Genomic DNA, 21,626 nt, shown 5'->3' with positions numbered 1-21,626 from the left:
CAAGCTGAGGGGGAAATCAAGAAACGAATTCCATTTACAATTGCAACTAAAAGAATAAAATACTTAGGAATAAATTTAACTAAAGAGACAAAAGACCTATACAAAGAAAACTACAAGAAACTGTTAAAAGAAATCACAGAAGACCTAAATAGATGGAAAGGCATACCATGCTCATGGATTGGAAGACTAAATATAGTTAAGATGTTAATTCTACCTAAATTGATTTACAGATTCAACGCAATACCAATCAAAATCCCAACAACTTACTTTTCAGAAATAGAAAAACCAATAAGCAAATTTATCTGGAAGGGCAGGGTGCCCCGAATTGCTAAAAGTATCTTGAGGAAAAAAAACGAAGCTGGAGGTCTCACGCTGCCTGACTTTAAGGCATATTATGAAGCCACAGTGGTCAAAACAGCATGGTACTGGCATAAAGATAGATATATTGACCAATGGAATTGAATAGAGTGCTCAGATATAGACCCTCTCATGTATGGACATCTGATCTTTGATAAGGCAGTCAAGCCAACTCACCTGGGACAGAACAGTCTCTTCAATAAATGGTGCCTAGAGAACTGGATATATATATGCAGAAGAATGAAAGAAGACCCATATCTCACACCGTATACAAAAGTTAACTCAAAATGGATCAAAGATCTAAACATTAGGTCTAAGACCATAAAACAGTTAGAGGAAAATGTATGGAGATATCTTATGAATCTTACAATTGGAGGTGGTTTTATGGACCTTACACCTAAAGCAAGAGCACTGAAGAAAGAAAGAAATAAATGGGAGCTCCTCAAAATTAAACTCTTTTGTGCATCAAAGAACTTCATCAAGAAAGTAAAAAGACAGCCTACACAATGGGAGACAATATTTGGAAACGACATATCAGATAAAGGTCTAGTATCCAGAATTTATAAAGAGATTGTTCAACTCAACAACAAAAAGACAGCCAATCCAATTACAAAATGGGAAAAAGACTTGAACAGACACTTCTCAGAAGAGGAAATACGGATGGCCAAGAGGCACATGAAGAGATGCTCAATGTCCCTGGCCATTAGAGAAATGCAAATCAAAACCACAATGAGATATCATCTCACACCCACCAGAATGGCCATTATCAACAAAACAGAAAATGACAAGTGCTGGAGAGGATGTGGAGAAAGAGGCACACTTATCCATTGTTGGTGGGAATGTCAAATGGTGCAACCACTGTGGAAGGCAGTTTGGCGGTTCCTCAAAAAGCTGAATATAGAATTGCCATATGACCCAGCAATACCATTGCTAGGTATCTACTCAGAGGACTTAAGGGCAAAGACACAAACGGACATTTGCACACCAATGTTTATAGCAGCATTATTTACAATTGCAAGGAGATGGAAACAGCCAAAATGTCCATCAACAGATGAGTGGCTAAACAAACTGTGGTATATACATACGATGGAATATTATGCAGCTCTAAGACAGAATAAACTTATGAAGTATGTAACAACATGGATGGACCTAGAGAACATTATGCTGAGTGAGACTAGCCAAAACTAAAGGACAAATACTGTATTGTCTCACTGATATGAACCGATATTAGTGAATAAACTTGGAATATGTCACTGGTAACAGAGACCATCAGGAGATAGAAATAGGGTAAGATAGTGGGTAATTGGAGCTGAAGGGATATGGATTGTGCAACAGGACTGGATAAAAAAACTCAGAAATGGACAGCACAATACTACCTAACTGTAATGTAATTATGTTAAAACACTGAATGAAGCTGCATGTGAGAATGATAGAGGGAGGAGGGCTGGGGACATAAATGAAATCAGAAAGAAAGATAGATGTTAAAGATCGAGATGGTATAATCTAGGAATGCCTAGAGTGTATAATAATAGTGAAATGTACAATGTACAAATTTTAAAAATGTTTTTGCATGAGGAAGAATAAAGGATTGTCATTATTGCAGGGTGCTGAAATAGATGATAGCTAATACTTTAAAATGTCACATTATGTGTGAGACTAAAGCAAAAAATGTTTATTTGTTACAAAATTTAGATTTTGACTAGAGCATTTCCTAATATAACTTATGTAGATAGTTTGATTGAATGTCATAAGTGCTTGGAATCTCAGGTAGCACATGAAATTTTGTTGGTTTGTCCAGAGTGATCCCCCGATGAATCCTAGAGTGATTTGATCAGTGACTGGAAAAGTATTTGCAAGCCCCCTTCGGGGAATGGTTAGAGTGGGGAGAAATTCAACTTCCCCAAGTTGAATTCTTGATATTCTCACAAGCAGTGTGGACAACCAAAGCTATAGGCTGAGCCCCCAGTCTTGGGGTTTGTTCATATGAAACTTAACCCCACAAAGGATAGGTCAAGTCTACTTAAAATTTAGGCCTAAGAGTCACCCCCAAGAGAGCCTCTTTTGTGACTCAGATGTGGCCTCTCTCTCCAGCCAATATGATGAGCAGTCTCACCACCCTCCCCCTCCCTGCGTGGGACATGACTTCCAGGGGTGTGGACCTTCCTGGCAACGTGGGACAAAGATCCTGGAATGAGCTGAGACTCAGCATCAAAGGACTGAGAAAAACCCTAGAATGAGCTGAGAATTAACATCAAGAGACTGAGAGAACCTTCTCAACCAAAAGGGGGAAGAGTAAAATGAGACAAAGTGTCAATGGCTGAGAGATTCCAAACAGAGTCGAGAGGTTATCCTGGAGGTTATTCTTACGCATTAAATAGATATCACTTTGTTGTTCAAGATGTAGTGGAGAGGCTGGAGGGAATTGCCTGAAAATACAGTGCTGTGTTCCAGTAGCCATGTTTCTTGATGTTGATTGAACAATGAAATAGCTTTCACAATGAGACTCTGTGAATGTGAAAACCTTATGTCTGATGCTCCTTTTAGCTACTATATCAACAGAAGAGTAGAACACATGGAATAAAAATAAATAATAGGGGGAACAAATGTTAAAATAAATTCTGTTTGAAATAGTGGCAAATGAAAGCAAGGGGTAAGGGGTATGGTATGCATAGTTTTTTTTTTTCTATTATCATTTTATTTCTTTTTCTGTTGTCTTTTTCTTTTTCTAAATTGATGCAAATGTACTAAGAAATGATGAATATGCAACTATGTGATGATATTAAGAATTACTGTTTATATATGTAGAATGGAACGATTTCTAAATGTTTTGTTTGTTAATTTTTTTTAATTAATAAAAAAAGTTAAAAAATAATCATGGTAGTGAATACACAACTATTTGATGATATTGTGAGGCACTGATTGTACACCATGTATGACTGTATGTGTGTGAAAATTTCTCAATAAAAATATATATTTTTTTATTTTCTTACAATAGCTTTATTGTTTAAATTATCACATTAGAAAAATCTACGTAGAATTCCTTTTTGTGTGTGGGGTGGGGGAGAATTTGCCTCCACAGATATTTATCAAACAGCTAACCAAATTAATTTTGTAAACTTTATAGTTAACTACTTCTAGAGGGACCTAGCTCCTTTTCTTTTATTCTTTATAGTTTAACGGGCACCTTCTGCAAGTATGGCCCCTCGCTCTCTGTATATTCTTTTAAACTTTTTTTATTAATTAAAAAAAATTAACAAACAAAACATTTAGAAATTCCATTCTACATATATATAATCACTAATTCTTAATATCATCACATAGTTGCATATTCATCATTTCTTAGTACATTTGCATCGATTTAGAAAAAGAAATAAAAAGACTACAGAAAAAGAAATAAAATGATAATAGAGAAAAAAAACTATACATACCATACCCCTTACCCCTTGCTTTCATTTACCACTATTTCAAACTGAATTTATTTTAACATTTGTTCCCCCTATTATTTATTTTTATTCCATATGTTCTACTCTTCTGTTGATATAGTAGCTAAAAGGAGCATCAGACATAAGGTTTTCACATTCACAGAGTCTCATTGTGAAAGCTATTTCATTGTTCAATCAACATCAAGAAACATGGCTACTGGAACACAGCACTGCATTTTCAGGCAATTCCCTCCAGCCTCTCGACTACATCTTGAACAACAAAGTGATATCTACTTAATGTGTAAGAATAACCTCCAGGATAACTTCTGGACTCTGTTTGGAATCTCTCAGCCATTGACACTTTGTCTCATTTTACTCTTCCCCCTTTTGGTTGAGAAGGTTCTCTCAGTCTCTTGATGTTAATTCTCAGCTCATTCTAGGGTTTTTCTCAGTCCTTTGATGCTGAGTCTCAGCTCATTCCAGGATCTTTGTCCCACGTTGCCAGGAAGGTCCACACCCCTGGAAGTCATGTCCCACGCAGGGAGGGGGAGGGTGGTGAGACTGCTCATCATATTGGCTGGAGAGAGAGGCCACATCTGAGCCACAAAAGAGGCTCTCTTGGGGGTGACTCTTAGGCCTAAATTTTAAGTAGACTTGACCTATTTTTATGTTAAAATTTTTTATTTTAAAAATAAAAAAAAAGAAATATCTAGGCAAAATTTCCTAATCTCTAGCAGTAGGACATTTGGCCACACTGCTTTCCTTCTCAGTGGGCTATGCCCTGAACTGGGATCTCCTTGAGTGCCTATTCTGCCTGATTCTTTCCTGCATCCACAGGGCACAGCAGAGTCAGCTCCTAGTACAGAACACACGAATGTAGGAGGGAACAAATGAGCAAATGAATATATGAAGTGAGGGGTGTACGAAGGGACTGTTTTTAAGGACATTTTCAGCTACGTAGGTCTGAGTCTTTGAAATCAGATCATAAAAGGGAGAAAAAAAAAGTAATATTTATTGAGCACCTACAGTGTGCCAGGCACTGTACATCAGAAGATAATAAACAACAGACAGATATGGGTCTGAATCTCAGCTTTGCCTTTGTAGCTGTGCAGCATTGCAAAAGCCTCAGGCATTAAATCTATAAAATGGGAATAACAGCGCTACAGGATATTTGTGAACTAACTTATGCAGAATGCCTCACAAAGACCAGGTATGTTGAAGGTGCTCAGAAAATGTCATTTGTAGTTAGAACACACCTTCTCTCTTTGCACTTTTGTTCTGGGTGGTGACAAAGCCTTGTTATTTTGGTGGAACTCCAAACTTACTGTTACCTACACAAATCTTTAATGCAGTTTGTGAGGGTCTCTGCAGTTATAGCTGGGTCCCCAGTGGCTTGCACATTGCTGGGGTTACTAAATACTTGTTAACAGTCTCTGACAGGCACTGAGGAGGCCCCATATTGGTTTCTTTCCATTACTGACCCTAGCTTTCCTGAAAAGCTGTCTGGATCTACTTCTGTAACATCTGAATAGCCTGAGGGGTGGGCAGCTATGCGCAGGCATTACCTTGCTGTTGTCCCACTCCTGAGTTTTCATCTGTGTATGAACAAGCTCATAAGATGGTTCCATGGCATCCGTGTCTGGCTTGGGGTAGCCAGGGATCACATTGTGCAGCTGGAATCCAAAGGTGAGCAGCCAGCTGTTGACATCTGAGTGGAGAGAGCAGAAATACCCCCATGGAATACGGAAACCTCAGGTGTGACTGATCTCAATAAAGCAGCCTGGCGTTAAGCTACAGGTAAGTGGGAGTGTGAACATGCAGCACTGCTGGCGGGAATATTCAGTGACAGAACCACTTTGGAAAACTGTTTCTCAATATTAAAGCTGTACTTTCCATACTCCGAGACCCAGCAATCCTCCTCACAGGTATATACCCAAGAGAGATAAAGCTTAAATAAAACTTAGGTTTGCAAACTTCCCTTTTGACCCTCACTCCACCCACAGGACCTCGAGTTTCATTTCCAGGGACAGGTGTTGATAGATGAAGATTTTCCTACCTTGACCCCCAGCAATAACAGGAAACACAGACGGTAAAACAGCCAAATACAAAGGAAAGGTTTTAATGATTGGTTTTCAGAGAAAATGTTCACTTAAGAAACAAAACTCCTCCCTCCTCTCCTTACCTTCTTTGCACAGCTTAGAGCCTCAGGGCCAAAGTGCACTGGGTATGGAGATGGTCTATACCAGAGATCAAAGTGATTCCCCCCACCCCATCTTACCTTTCATTTACTTCGATATTCTAAGAAAGTCAGTTAACCTCTCTGTGCCTTCATTTTCCTGTCTGTACACTGGGCTTAAGCATCTAGCCCCATACTTATCTCTATAACATTCCTTGGGGCTATTAGTTATTATGAAATAACATATAAGGATTGGTAGGATTTTGCGATTTCAGGAAGCAGCATTTCTCTCAACAAAGAATGGAATCAGAAAAACATAAGTGAAAGAAAGAGGGTCAGGGGTGTGCAGGAAGTTACTTGGCCAACTACTGCCGAGGGCCTTTTATGTAGCTAGTGCTGTGTCACCAGGGAAGTAAAAACCTGGGTAACGTATGGACCCTCACCTTGGGTACTCAGGCCTGGAGAAGGCAGGGGAGGGCAGGAAGTGTTCAGGTAAATAGGGAGCAGCTCAGGATGGCTGAGACACAGCCAGAAGGGACAACTGTGGCTGGAGCAGGAAAAGTCTGGAATGGCAGGTATGAGGTGATTTGGGGCCTTTGGAGAGAGAGAATCTGTATCCCGGCATGGCTCAGCTTTCTTGGGAAGGGGCAGATGAAGATGCCAAAGCAGCTGTGGACCACAGACTCAAAATCCAGAGTCTGGGGCAGGCAGGATTTCAAGCATAATCTGAGCCAAACCAGGCATACAACTCTGCCTTTGAGTTCCTTCCAAAGGAGATACCTGGTTAGGGAAACCCTGTTTAGTTTCCAAGCACAGGCTGAACTGCCTTTTCAGTTTCCCCTACCCTACTCAGGCCCTGAGCCCATCCCAGTGGTTTGGTGTAGCCTGTGGGGGTCAACACTTAACGTCAGCAAGTCTCATGTTGCCCTCATATTCAAGAACCTTATGTTTGCCTTCTATTGTGTGTTGTTGTTTTGTTTTGGAAATTCCCAGAGCCTCACTCTTGGGTGTGCAACTTGGAGGCTCTGAGATGGAGTAGTGGGAAAAATGGAAGTTTGGACACTACCTTCAGCCTTACGGGCAAGATCCCATAAGGGGAAGAACACGACAGTTGAGGCAAGACAGACTCAGGTCCGAATTCTTGCTCTCTAACTTACTGTGTGAACTTGGGCACTTTACTTAACCACTCTGAGGATCAGTTTCCTTATCTGCAAATTGAAGATAGAAATGGCTATTTTACCAAGTTAATAAAAAGAGTGTGAATATTAGCTCTACCTTTTATTGTGAAGTTATTGTATAGCAAGAATTATTCTAAATTTACTACATAAATTATTGGACTTAATGTATTCTGAGGTATCCAGCTCAGTTTCTGGCTCAGGGAAGGTTTTCTTTATCTTGTCTAACTCATCCTTCTATGTCCCTGACCTCTATTTGTAACACGAGGGACTTGAACCAACTTTTCTCCAAAGTCCCCTTTCTCACTGAGTTTCTAAGTCTCTGATTCTATGAATTTTGGCAGATGGTTCTTTGGGAAATCAAAACAAACAAAATAGGAAACAAAACAAAATGAAACTTATAAAACCATTTTGCCTGAGGCTGAGAACTTGCATCTGAATTTATAGTTATAAAGGAAGCTTCCATTAGGAACATTGTGAATTCCCAGGAAAATACAGGTCTGAAAAGAAGACTGGACCTTAATTACACATGATGGAAGGTGGGAAACTTCCCAATGATACCTTTAGGGAAAAGCCTGAAAATTTATTATTCATTGGTTTTTCTACAGCACTTTTTGGAAGATTTGGGAATTTTACTCTGCCTTCATGTGAAATCAGAGGTAGGCATTTCTATCAAATTAAAAAGCTCTTCCTAGCCTGTCCATGCCAAAAAAAAAAAAAGAAAGAAAGAAAAAGCTCTTCCTTACTCACTCTCCCAGACTTCAGTGCTGTTGCCTGGGCCAGTAACGAAACCCAAGCAATAACAGTGCCTTCTGTATGTGCATAGCTCTGCACTTAACAAGGGTATTCAAATCCAAAAATGAGGATTTTGGAGACAGAGCAGGGTTCTAATTCCAGTTCTGTCACTTCTTGGTGGACATGTTACTTTACCTCTCTGAACCTCATTCTCTCCTCTGTAAATGGGGATCAACAATCACTGACTCGCAGGCTTCAAGTGAGGATTAAGTGCAATAATGTGTAAGAGGGGTCCACAGTGGATATTCTCTGGCTGCTTTCTCAGGATCTCATTCTTTCCCATTCGGAGTGTGCATATGATTTTAGGGAAGCTGACTCCATTAAAAGGTTCATAAATGAATCATGTGAACTAGGGTAAGTCAATCTGTGCATTCAATTTCCCAAATCATAGTTTTTGTTCAGGGGTGGTCATATGGTGGGAAGGTTTACTGTGATTCAGCAGTATCTTGGTTTCTTATAACAGAGATCATCAATTTTTTTCAATCTGCTAAAACTTGATCATTTATATGAAATCTTCCCTTGCCTACCCAGGGTTTTTCAAACACTGGCATAGGACTCACCACATAGTGAAATCTATTTGGGAGATTATGATTAGCATTTCTAATGAAAGGTATAGACTATACTAGACTAGAAAATGTAAGAGCACATTACACTTAAGTACTGGTTTGCAAAACTTTTGTTTTAGTGTTTTATAGCAATGTAAAATTTTTTTCTTCTGGTGGGCCTCAGTCAAAGAAATTTGAGAAAAACTGTCTTGGATCATGAGCTCTGTGAAGGTGGCACTATGCCCGACTCAATTCTGCATCCTTAGCATAGATCTTGCACAGAGTAGATATCAATGCTATTTTCTGGGTTTAGCTGAATTGGAAAATGGAACCCAAATGGAAAATATCAGGGGCCCCTTCTGTGGTTGCTTTCTAAAGACTGGACTTCTATGCATTATTGCTGGAGCCGGAGGACCTTGGGTTAGAGTCCCAGCTTTAGGGACTACAGCTCTGACTCTGGGCAAATAACTTCATTGCTTATAGCCTCAAATTTCTCATATATAGGATGAGGATAGCAACAATGTCCTTATAGCGTTGTTGCAAAGTTTAAAGGAGATCAATCTGCCAAGTGCCTAGCACACTGCCAGCACAGAGTAGTTCCTCAGCCACGTCGCTCCCTGCCGTTCTGGAAGGAGGCCATACGTATATGGTGGTGTACAGAGAAGAGGTGGGCGAGGGAGTATTAATTTTTTTGGCAGGCCACAACTTTTTTTGAGAGAAAAGTGTATTTCCTATTGCACTCCCCCTCCCCGACCCTAGCTACAGTAACCTGCCAAGACTTCTCACAGGAAACTCACAGGAGGGTGAGGCAGGGATTGTGTTTAATGAAGGATGTAGCAGAATGCCATCTCAGTCTGTCACTTTTCTCTAGAGTCAGCAGCCAAGTTGAACATGATGAATGCTATGAACGATTTCTGGAATAATCATGATTATCAACAGAATTTTCACACTTGCCCTCTACCTTGTTCAATTTTCTTCTCTATTCCTGGGTCTCCTAATCTCAACATGCCCATGAAGAATTCTTCCCTGAAGAGGCATCTTTCCCTAAAAGAGGAATCCACTTATTGCTGGTCAGCAGCAACAGGCTCCACTGGGCCACCAAATCTGGGGACTGAGAAGCCATGTTCCAAGGGTCCATTCACATAAGCTATACATGTTGCCCTTTCTCTACACTTTTGTATGTGCTGTCTCCTCTCCCTGGGATGCTTTTCTCTTCATTATCTGAAGAATGCCCACTAAAAAGCCTGCCTCAAATGTTGGCTGCTCTGTGAAGCTTCCCCACATTTCCCTGGGCAGAGCCAGTAGCTCCTCCTCTGAGATTTGATGGCCCTGTGACAACCTTCATCACGGTCCCTCTCACACTGGACAGTACTTGTCTGTATCTCCTCTTATGGTGTGAATTACTGCAGGGTAAGGATCATCTTTCTATCCCCAGTGCCTAAAACAGCGCCTGCCATAGAGGGGGCCTTTGTTGAATGGATGAAGCTGCCATAAAAAAGGGCCAAAATGATTGTCATAGGACAAAAAGAAGTGGAGACTAGAGTTTGCAAGTTGGGACAAATTTTTTCCCATCACAAACTCTTTCTTAAAAAGTGCTGGTTTTATCCACATGTGAATTCTTATGGCTGCTCTTAAGAATTTTTGAGGTCTTCTATGGCTAACCTGGAGGTGGTGGCTTGTTGGGAGGACTGAGGGTAAAATGATTTTCCTCTTTTCTCTTCCTTTGCTAGATGTTTTATGGTTTAGCTTTTGTATTTATGCTTATGGCCTATTTTGAGGTAATTTTTGGGTATGCGTTCAGGTTCACTTTTTTCCCCCACTGAGATCTCATTGTTCCAGCATTATTAGTTGAAAAAATATCCTTAACCCAACGAATTACCTTGGAACCTTTGATTAAAATCAAATGACAATATGTGTGTGGATAGATTTCTGTGCTCTCTGCTCTGTCCCATTGATCTCTAGATCTATCCTTATGTTAATACCACAGTCTTTTGATTACTGCATCTCTATAGTAAGTCTTGAAATCAAATACCTCTTCTTTTTCAAAATGATTCTGGCTTACTCTAGGACCTATGCATTTTCATACAAATTTTAGGATCAACTAGTCAATTTTTACTACAAAGCTTACTACAATTTTTATTGGGATTGTATTGAATCTAGACACATTTGGAAAAAACTGTTATTTGAACAATACTGGGTTTACCAATTCATTAACATGGTATATCTCTCCATTTAATTAAGTCTTTAATTTCTCTCAGCAATGCTTAGCAGTTTCCAGTATAGAGGTCTTATACATCTTTTGCTAAATTTGCTCCTAAATATTTCCTATTGCTTGACACACTGTAATTGGTATTTTAATTGCATTTTCCAATTTTTTGATGCTAGTACTTAGAAATGTCATTGATTTTTATTTATTGAACTTATAGTCTACAAGCTTGCTAAGTTTCATTTATTAGTTCTAATGGCTATTTTGTATAAATTCTTCAAGATTTTCAAAGTGTACAATCATATTGTCTGCGAATAAAAAAAGTTTTTACTTCTACCTTTCCACTCTACATGGCTTTGATTTCTTTTTCTTAACATATTTCACTGATAATGACCTCCATTACAACAATGAACAAAAGTGGTGAGAGTGGAGAGCTTTGCCCTTTTACTGATATTGGAGGGGTAAGCATTCACTATTTCCCCATTAAATATAATGTTAGATATGTTTTTTATAGGTGCCCTTTATGAGGTTGAAAAAATTCCTTTCTATTCCTAGATGTTGGATAGTTTTTTTAAAAAATCATGAATGCATATTGAATTTTCTTTAATGCTTTTTCTGCATCTATTGAAATGATCATATGGTTTTTCTTTTTTAGTTTCTTAATATGGTGATTTACATTAATTGAGCTTCAAATATTAAACTGACTTACCATTTCTGGGATAAACGCCACTTAATCATGAGGCATTACCCTTGTTATACATGGCTGGATTCAATTTGCTAATATTTTATCAAAGACTTTTGCATCACTTTTCATGAGGACTATTGATGTATAGTTTTCTCATAATATCTTTGTCTGGTTTTTATATCAGTGGAATGTTGGCCTCATCATCAAATGACTTGGGGATATTCTCTCCCTGTTTTCTGAAAGTACTTGTGTAGAATTGGAATCATTTCTTCCTTAAATGTTTGATGGAATTCACCAGTGAAACTATCTGGGCTTGGAGTTTCCTTTGTATGCTGACTTTCAATTTTGAATTTTTTATATTTAAATAGATACAGGGTTATTAAATTGTTCTATTCTTTTAAGTTGATTTAAGTAATTTGCGTCTCTCAAGGACTTAGCCCATTTTATCTAGGTTGTCAGATTTATCAGTGTAATGTTGTGCATAATACACCTTTACTATATTTTAAATGTCTGAAGAATCTGTAATCATGCCTTCACTCCATTCTTGACATTAGTTAATTGTGACTTCTCTCACTCTCTCTCTCTTATTATTACTTTTTTCTGGTCTTGATCAGTCCAGTGAGAGAGTAATGACTGCTCTTTACAAAGAACCAGATTTTGCTTTCTTTTCTCAATTGTCACTTTGTATTTCACTGATTTCTGCTGTAAATTTTTATTATTTCCTTTGGGTTCAATTTATTCTGCTTTATCTAGTTTTAAAAGGAAACTTAAATAATTGATTTTAGACCTTTTCTTTTTCTAATATAGGTACTTAGTGCTATAAATTTCCCTCTAAGTACTGTTTTATTTGTATCTCACAAATTTTCACATGTTGTGTTTTTATTTTCATTCAGTTAAAAGTACTTTCTGGGTGGGCCACGGTGGCTCAGCAGGTAAGAGTGCTTGCCTGCCATGCCCAAGGACCCAGGTTCGATTCCTGATGCCTGCCCATGTACCAAAAAAAAAAAGATAAAAGTACTTTCTGATTTCCCTCTGGGTTTCTTCTTTGACCCATGGGTTATCTAGAAATGTCTTGTTCAATTTATCCAGCTATACTACTGTTACTGGTTTGTAATTTAATTTCATTATGATCTGAGAATGAACATACTCTGTATGATTTCAATGCTTTTAAATTACTGATACATATTTATGCCCAGAATATTGTCTATTTAGTGAATGTTCCATGCGCACTTGCAAAGATTGTGTATTCTGCAGTTTTCTGGTGTAGTGTTCTGGATGTGAATTAAGTAAAATTAGTTAATACTATTGCTCAGGTCTTCTATATCCTTACTAATTTTCTGTCTTCTTATTATATTAATTATCGAGGGAGTTGTTCAAATACCTAATTGTATTTCAATTTTGGCAGTTCTTGCTTCAGGTATTTTGAAATTCAACTATTACTGGGTGTACACATTCAGGATTATTATGTTCTCTTGATGAATTGACCACTCTATAATCAGGAAATGTTCCTCTTTCTCTTTGGTAATATTTCTTGTTCTAAAGTTTGCTTTGATATTAATTCAGTCACTCCAGCTTTCTTTTGATTAATGTTTGTATGGTATATCTTTTTTTGATCCTTTGAGATTTAACCTATCTACATCTTTATACTTAAAGTGGATTTCTTATAGACAGTTGGGTCTTCTTTTTCATCTGTTATGATGATCTCTGCCTTTTAATTGTCACATTAAGAATATTTATAGTTAATATAATTATCTATATGGTTACATTTAAATCTAACATCTTGCTATTTGTTTTCTATTTGTTCCATCTATTCTTTGTTCCTTTCATCCCTCTTTTCCTGTCTTTTCTGGACTGAATCTTTTTTTGTTTGTTTGTTTGTACTGAATCTTTTTTCAGCATTTCATTTTTATCTCCACCATTTAATTTTATTAGCTATACTGCTATGTTTGTCTTTTTTTTTTTTGGTGGCTGCTTTAGAGTTTACAATATGTATATTTAACTTAATACTGTGTTCTAACTCCTATTTACAGATCAGGAAACTGGAAAAAATGGCAGTTAAATAATTTTTGTAACATTGCTTAGCTTATAAAGATCCAGTGTTCCACCCAGGTTTGCCTATTCCCAGGTCTGTGAATTTTCCACTACCTCAATCCAAATCAGAGAATTGAATCAATTTCCCCAACTCATCTGGGGCTCTTAGCCAGTTGGATCTCTGGATCAGAAATCCACAAAGTGCATTCCAAGGGATGCATTCAGTGAGATATTAGGGTGTAATGGTGAAAAAGGATTTCATGGGCGAATAAGTTGGAGAAGTATTGGGTAAAATATATTACAACAATTCTCTTTAATGTATGACTTTTTGGAGCCTTCCATAAACTAAAATATATTATGAAACTCAAGAATAGTGGTTACCCTATTAAAGTTATTTGATATCAGAACCAGTTTTTTCCAGAGCATTTTTCTGAACTAGTGTTTCTTTGGAAAATGTTACTCTAAGAGAAAGTCAATGTTTCTTGTTAGCCCATATCAAGTTTCTCAAGGAAGTCTGTCTTTCAGATTATCAGAGCAATCTAGTGGGTCCTGCCCTCTAAATGATCCCTGCTGCTCACCTGTCATGAAGCACTTGATGTCCTGAGAGTTGCTGATGGGATTGTTGTTTTTAAACATATAGAGATTAAAAGGCATGATATTGCTGCTACTAAGGTGCTTCCACAAGTCGTGGTCTGGACTAGTCCAGCGTCCAGCCAACACATCATAATCTCTTCGGCCCATGTGGACAAGCTTGGTGAGTGGATCATAGAGGCCACCATGGTAGCCAATGATGATCTGGAAATTGGGGTTGGTGTCCATGTAGATCTCTCCATAGGCTGTGTACAAGATCTGCTTGATCATCAAGCCTGTTCCACTGAAGACAGCAAGGGGTGTCCCAATGTTGTCACAAGCTATATAAAACTCATCACCACTGCTCAGCTCCATGGCAAAGAGGTGTCCTTGCAGGTCATAGTAGAGGGAAGTGATCTCAGAGCTTGAGTGATTGTAGAGATGGGTGACTTTGGTGGGGTTTGTTAGATCTGCATAGAAGAACTGAAGATGGTGGCTATGACTGCTTTTGCTGGACACTCGCCTCCCTAGGCCATCATAGCAGTACCTGACACTCCAGCCACTTGCCCGGTTGTAGGCTTTGATGAGTAGTCCAGCTGAATTGTACTCAAAGATATCACTGCCTCGCTGCCTCAGGAAGCCATCCTCATCCATTTTGTATTGCACATCACCCAGCCTGGTGATGCGGTCACGGAGGTCATACCGTAGTGGGGTGAGGCGTGCACTGTTTCCAGGGCTCAGTAAATGCAAATTCCCATTGAGGTCATAGCTATAGCGCCAGAGTGGCTTGTCATTGATGGAGACAGTCTGCAGCTGGCCATCAGCATCATACTCATAGGAGTAGCGGGTAGTATTGGCATAGGGTCCCACCTTTAGCTCCTTCTTCACTACTCGCCCCATATTATCATACTGGACAGTCATCCAATACATGAGTGAACGGAAAATCTCATATTGCACTTCCTTCATCCGGCCATAGGCATCAAAATGCTTGGTGTGGGTCATGACTGCTGTAGTGATGATCTGGTTAATGTCATAGTAAATGACACCAAATTTTCCAAACTGCTCTGTCTTGCCTGACACATCATCATAGCGATAGAGATCGATGGGCAGTGGGGTCTCATTTATCACAGCCTGCATACTGGTCACTCGGAAACTGTTGTCATAGTTGTAGTCAAAACGAGCATTGACCATGCCTTCCTCGGTGAAGCGGAAGATCTGCCGGTCAATCAGGGGCCCAATTTGACGGTAGCGGATGGTGCAGGTGAAGCCCTCGTTCTGTAGGTTGATGGTCTTCAGCATGCCTGCCGTTTCATCATAGGTGAAGCTCACCTTGGTGGTGTCATACAGCATCTCTGCTAGTTTCGACAGCTTGCCATACTTGTAAATCACCCTGCGACCAGTGCCCAAGTAGAAGGTGTGGAGGAGATGCCCATCCTCAGTGAAGTCCTGGATGACTGAGGCATTGCCCTCAGGGGGCTGGTAGATATTCCTATAGTAGCCTACTGAGCGAATGGTCTCTAGTGTCTGCCGAGCCACATTGGGCATTGTCACAGAAGAGAGGCGGTCATTCTTGTCAAACTCAAAGATATACTGCCTCTGGCTGTGGAGGAGCAGCACCATGGACTAGAGGGAAAGGGAAACAAAGAGATGAGAGGAGAGTGGTAAGGAAGAAGAGTATGCCTATATATGTAAGCTTCAAAGAAAGAAATGACAGTCCAAGGAAACTGGTGATTCTCCTAAATTATGCCCAAGCCAGAGCTTTCCAACTGGTGTACCATGGAATACTGGACATGGGTTATAGAAGTGTTAAGATAAGGATTTTTCTCAGTCCTTGGCCCTTACAGAGCCTAGAAGAGCACTTAGGCCAATTGCTTTCTATAGCAAGCAGCCTTGTCTTTTCACTCCACTGTGTAGCACAAAAAAGATCATTTTCTACGTCTGATAGGGTATGAGAAAGATTGGAATCACTACCTTAAATATTTGCAACAGGCTCCCTACTTGTTTCCATGCTCCATTCTACTTCTCAGATCAATCTCGAAACTGAAGTCAGAATAATTTTACTAAAACATAGTCTGACAATGTCTACTACCTGTTAAAAACTTTCTGTTGACTTTCTGGGGCCTACAGGACATAGAGCATCTCTGAAAAGGGGATTTGGAGCTTTGCACAATTGTTTATGTAATAACAGGTCATATGTCTACTCTGGGGTTGGGTGGGTGGTGAAAGGAATGGGAACACCCAGGTTCTACAACGGACATATTGTGTGGCATTGGGAAAGATCTTCCCTCTTTTGGGTTTGGTTTTTAAGAAGGCTGGATGAACTCTAGGTTCTCTCTTAGTGCTGTAAGAGAACATTGTTCTTGGAGATGCTCACCCAGGACAGCATTGGGGACACTGATTACAGAACAAGCAGAATCTGAGCCCTGGACAGGTGACTGTGATCAGGAAATGAAGCAGGAATCCAGGTGCCAGAACTGGGGCATAATGTGTGGATATCATCTCAGGAAAAAGGTAGAGGTATCAGGCCTCTAGACTTGCTGCATCAAAGTTACCATTTCCTTCTATTTAGAGCCGATTTTTGACTTCAGGTCCTCTCCTACCTAGTCACTGAGATGAATCCAAAGGGAATTTTTATGTACCTCTCCACATCAAGCTCTCAAAGCTCAAGATTAAGCATCTCCTGCTTAAATCCTGATCCTAGGCTTCTGCTTCATTCTCCATGACCAGCTCTCACCATGTGTTTTACACATAGAAGCAGACCTCTTCCCTGGGTCCTGACCCTGAGTCCTGCTCTGCAAATCCAGTTAGGGTTTGACCTTGGTCCCAGCTCTAGTCTATCATGTAGGATTTTCACATTGTGCTGCTCCAGAACCCCTACCCACTATACCATCACCATGATCCATCCAGATGCCTCTTGGGATTCACTGAACCTGTGTGGCTGATTTTCCTGAAAATTTCCTTTTGGAGACCACATGGGTCAGAACTATCCCATCGCCTGACCATGGGTTGAGCCCCAGTATCTGGCCTTCTATATGGTGAGGCCAGGGATGGAGGGAGACAGACACCTGCCTTCTCTAAGTACGTGTAGCTCCAAGTCTTCCCATCAGCAAAGATCCTGGACGTTATGCGACCCGCCTGGTCATACTCCATTCTTTCAGACATGATGCCCCTTTGGATGCCAGCAATGTGACCCCCCGAGGAATACGTCACATTGACTCCATTCAGCCTGCTGCTGGGTGACCAGAGGCTGGGCCGCCCTGCCTGGTCATATAGGATCCGTAGAGTGAACTTGCGGTGGTCATCATAGATCTTCTCTGTGCGTGTCACACGGTCAAAGTCCAGAGACAAGAGGTTTCGGTTATGTACCTGGAGAAGAGATAGGAAGAAAAGAGAAAAGTGATCTGGGCATTGAGAACTTTGGTCTGATGGCTAACCTGGGTCTCAGCTGTGCTGAGAGGCTCCTGGGTAGAGGAGTACATGGGTTTGAGTCCTGGTTCTGTCATTTGTCAGCTCTGTGAAGTTGTCTCATCTATAAAATGGCATAGTAATGCCAACTGCAGAAGGCTGTCATAAGGACAAAAATAATGCAGACGCTGAGAAAACCATAGCTATTACATAAGAAAATGATCCACCTACTTTTCTAATGTGAGTCTTCTAATGAGGCCATATTTTAAAAAGCAGGACCTACTTGGCTTCTTCCTAAACAGGGAGACTCCAAGTAAGTTCAGACAATAAACTCATGATGCAAATCTATTAGATGCTGGTGTTTGACATAGATGATCTCATCCAGATTTGAGGAGATCAGAGCTCAGGGAGGTGAAGGGACTTGTCCTAGATTCCATTGCTGGTGAGTGACTGAGCCTGGATGACCCTCACCACTGCAATGTGTCAGCAATGCTCAGTGGTCCTCTGAGTGAGTCCTGAGGATTTGTGGGCTCTGGACTTTCCATCACCTCTGGGGTCTCTCTTACCCTTTGCCACCCAATCAGGGCTCCTTAGTCCCCTCATTCAGTCCCAAGGCATATTCTGAGTCCTTTAGAGTGGTGGCCTTGGGCAGGGCTATTTGAGTATGTGATGGCTTCTCTGGCTGAGGGCTGACTGGGAATGCAGTCCAAGCTTTTGAACATTTTGCTCCTGCCTCCAAGATCAGGAGTCTCTTGTATGAGCTTCACCTGGTTCCATATATTTTCAGAGTCAAAAATAAAGGGCTCCCATAGGAGTAGCAAAAAATCAGTTTGTTTTTCACATTTTAATGAAGAACTATACTTCTAGGGCTGTTTTTGCATTTGAATCTACCTCTTAGACACTGGCTGCCCTTGAAACGCTCCCAGGTACTCTGAATCTAAAGTGCTGGTTCCCTCTAATTAGTCTCTGACCTTATAGGACACTTGGGCATATTTTCTTTCCCTTCCCAAATTAATGATTGGTTAAGTTTGACAAGTAGTAAGGCAGACCCAAGAGGAAAGCAGATAATTTAGATCACATGATGCAAAATCCCTTACATAGACTAATGTAATTAAAAAGCCCTCTAGGACTCTGTGTGGTAAAAAAGGGCCCCGATCTAGGAATTCAGGCCAGGATTCTAGCCTCTCTATGAACAACTTTCTGTGTGGCTTTTGGCAATTCCCTTCCCCTCTCTGAGTCTCAATTTCTTCCTCTAACAAACAATAATTGTATCTACCCCAGGGTTGTTGTAAGGATTGTGTGAATTACCTAGTGGAGTCCTATGCACATAGAAGGTTCTGAACGAATGGTTGCAATTATTTCCATCAAATGAAAGCAGATGATCATGACCATTCTCAGTGGAAGTAGAGACATGTGTCTCCCCCTTCTTCCCATACAAATTATAAAGCCCTGAAAATAAGGATTTATAATGGCAATGCCTTTAGCTGTGAATGGCCTGGTTATAATAAGGTTGCCTTCCCTAGGGTAATCAAACACTATTGCAGAAGCAAAAACAGTGTGGCAGGCAATTTCCATGAAGAATCAGGCTGAAGCTCCACTCTCAATGACAGGGGCCTTTTCAAAGCATCTCTTTGGAAGGTCCCTCTATGACTGTCCCATGCCCCAAGTATGGTGCCACCCATCCCTAAGGGTGGTGTCACGCAACTAGCTGCCCCTCTCATTCCTGCAAGGCTCCATGGTGAAGGGGAGCTATACCTCTGTGGCAAAATTAATAAAATTGAATTAAACAGAACACTGGGGAACCACCTAATGCTTCCTGTGCTTGACAGTGGCAGCAATGAGATTATTTTACATCTTTCTTTATTAAAAAAGTACCCAGTTGTATAAAAAATGAGCTCCATTATGGGGAGATGCACCCGGCTAACACTGTAATTTCACATGCCGGCACTGTGGGTGGCCATTTATTTCAGAGGATGCAGAGATGCAGTCACCCAACTGGAGCACTATTAATCTGAGGCTGGGAGAGGGACCAATTAAAACCTGGGGAACATTTGGTCCAGGTCACACGGCAGAGAGGAAATCCTAACAGCACTAATCACTGTCATTTATTGAGCGCCTGGGGTCTACCAGCACTGGGCTAGATGCTTTGAATATATTATCTTGTTTCTGCCCAGGAACCTGAGGCTCAGAAAAGTGCTCAGCTCCGCACAGTCCAGGCAGGAATTGAACCCAGGTCAAACTTTCCATTTAGCACACTGTCTCAGACGTGCATGAAGTGCTCTTCAAGAATTCAGACAGGGGCTCAGAGAGACCATGGATGGTGGTAGTTTACAGAGGACAGTAACAGCGAGGCCTCCCTCAGGGCACTAGTCGGAGGCGGTTTCCCACATTAAGTGGTGTGAAAGTTCTTGGCTGAATTCTGTGGTAGGTTAGGGAGGTTGGGTGTCCTGGGTTCCAGCTGTGTGACTGGCTAAGTCACTTAACATTTTGGTATCTGTTGTGGGCACTGAACTCAGAGACAGGGTGCCTATTATCTAGTCTTTACTAGCACCTAGCTATGTGACCCTGGAAAAATCACTTTCCCTCTCTGGACTTTGGTTATCTCATGTATAGAATAAGGGTTCACATGAACCATTCTCTGCAGGAAAGGCAGGGGACTCGAGAATCTTAGATGTGTTGCTGTGAGGATGCTTCTGGGGTTTTTAGAATGTTAGGAACATCTTCCTCAGATCTGCGGTTCGTTTGAGTTTAACAAATATCTACGGAGCACCTATTGCCTGTTGTCTGCAAGGTGCTGCATTGGATGCCAGGGTAGTTAATTAGCTGTCACCTTCTCCATCAACTTCCTTTCTGAAGCTGGAGGGAAAATAAGCTGGGCAATCAGGCCCTGGGGCGGAGACTGTGCTCTATGAAAAACATGGGATGTGATGCAGAGAAAGAGCTGGTTCGTAGTATCCACATGCTGAAAAGAACTCTGAGATGCCAACCCACAGAGGCCAACCCACTCTCAGTGACAGCTATGGTGGTGGTAGTTTTGCTACTTTAGGAAAGACAGAGTGGAGAATGTAGCTTCGATTCAATGGCTAAACTAAACTTTGGGACATATTAGTAGCTGTAGCAATAATAATAATAGTAGCAATAACAATAAGAACAGCTATTACGGACCACATATTTTTCGCCAAAATAATTTATAAATTATTGTGAATCCTTGTAGCAACTTGTATAACTGGTTTTATCTTCCCCCGTTTTATGGGTGATGAAACTGAGTTTCTAGGCGACGCGTGACTTGACTATGTTCACTCAGGGAACAATACCGAGGTGGAAATCTAACTTAGACCTGAATGACACACCCGTGATCTTCCCCTAGGTAAACACTGAAAAGATAAACAAGAGAATCTTTTTACATGTGGTTGCTTGCTCTACTTCCCTCCCTTTACAGACAAGGAACCTGAGGTCCCAGGAAAAGATGCTCCCCCAGATCAGTCAGGGAGCGTTTCAAGAGTCGAACCCAGTTCTCCTTGTTCTTTTCCCACAGCCTCCAGCCACCTCCCGAGGCTGAGACCTGCGTGGTGATGAGCCCTGGCTCACCCGCAGGCGGCGCCCGAAGACGGTGACCTGGCCCCGAGCCTGCTCCTTGCGCTGCCGCCACTCCACCAGGTTGAGACCGTTGTCGATGGGCAGTGTGACGTTCCTCTTGCCCACGGTGGGGTTGACGGTGCCGGCCAGCAAGTGGGGCTCTGTCTGCAGCGCCACCTCCATGCCGTTGGCCAGCAGAAGCCGCAGGGAGCCATCAGCCCCGATGTAGTAGCTGTTCCGGACTTGGTCTGCGGGGACAGAGACGGACAGACAGAAGTGGTGAGGAAGGGGGGCGGTCCATATATAACTGAGGTATGGACGGTTAAAAAAATTTTTTTTTTGTCTGACCATAGAAAGAATATATGATCCTTGAAGAAAATCTTGGAAAAAAAATGAAGTAACAATCATCCATAATTCCAACACTCAGAAAAAAACCAATGTAAATATTTTAGTCTATTCCTATATTTTAGGATATTCCGTGATATGTTTATAAATAGTTGCTTACAGAAATTTTCACTGATCATTGTATTATATGATGTCATTAAATATTTTTCATAAACATTCTTTTTTAAAAATATAATTTAAAAAATTGGCATATAACATATAATAAAATCTACCATACTAAAGTGTACAATTTAGTGGCTTTTAGTATATTCTTAAGGTTGTGCAATCATCACCACTTT

General features: G+C 40.7%; 1 protein-coding gene and 1 long non-coding RNA gene across 6 annotated transcripts in view; one reads left to right on the top strand and one right to left on the bottom strand.

Annotated features, from left to right (window-relative positions):
* TENM4 (teneurin transmembrane protein 4) overlaps positions 1–21,626 on the bottom strand; it is a 780,788-nt gene that overhangs the window by 7,277 nt on the left and 751,885 nt on the right. For all 5 annotated transcript variants that reach the window (XM_077113447.1, XM_077113449.1, XM_077113448.1 and 2 more), the window contains 4 exons: positions 20,956–21,191; positions 17,032–17,328; positions 13,971–15,585; positions 5,345–5,487 (listed from right to left, as the gene is read on the bottom strand). In XM_077113447.1, the coding sequence (XP_076969562.1) occupies positions 5,345–5,487; positions 13,971–15,585; positions 17,032–17,328; positions 20,956–21,191 (2,291 nt within the window). The remainder of the gene's footprint in view (positions 1–5,344; positions 5,488–13,970; positions 15,586–17,031; positions 17,329–20,955; positions 21,192–21,626) is intronic.
* The window catches only part of LOC143644440 (uncharacterized), a 35,690-nt gene continuing 35,135 nt past the window's right edge, over positions 21,072–21,626 (top strand). Inside the window, exon 1 of the long non-coding RNA XR_013156712.1 lies at positions 21,072–21,222. This is a non-coding gene — a long non-coding RNA (uncharacterized LOC143644440). The remainder of the gene's footprint in view (positions 21,223–21,626) is intronic.

Source organism: Tamandua tetradactyla, chromosome 8, assembly GCF_023851605.1.
Source record: "Tamandua tetradactyla isolate mTamTet1 chromosome 8, mTamTet1.pri, whole genome shotgun sequence".
In the NCBI taxonomy this organism is placed as follows: Eukaryota; Metazoa; Chordata; class Mammalia; order Pilosa; family Myrmecophagidae; genus Tamandua; species Tamandua tetradactyla.
The sequence above is the reverse complement of the archived record's forward strand: the minus strand, read 5'-3'. Positions and strand labels throughout refer to the sequence as shown.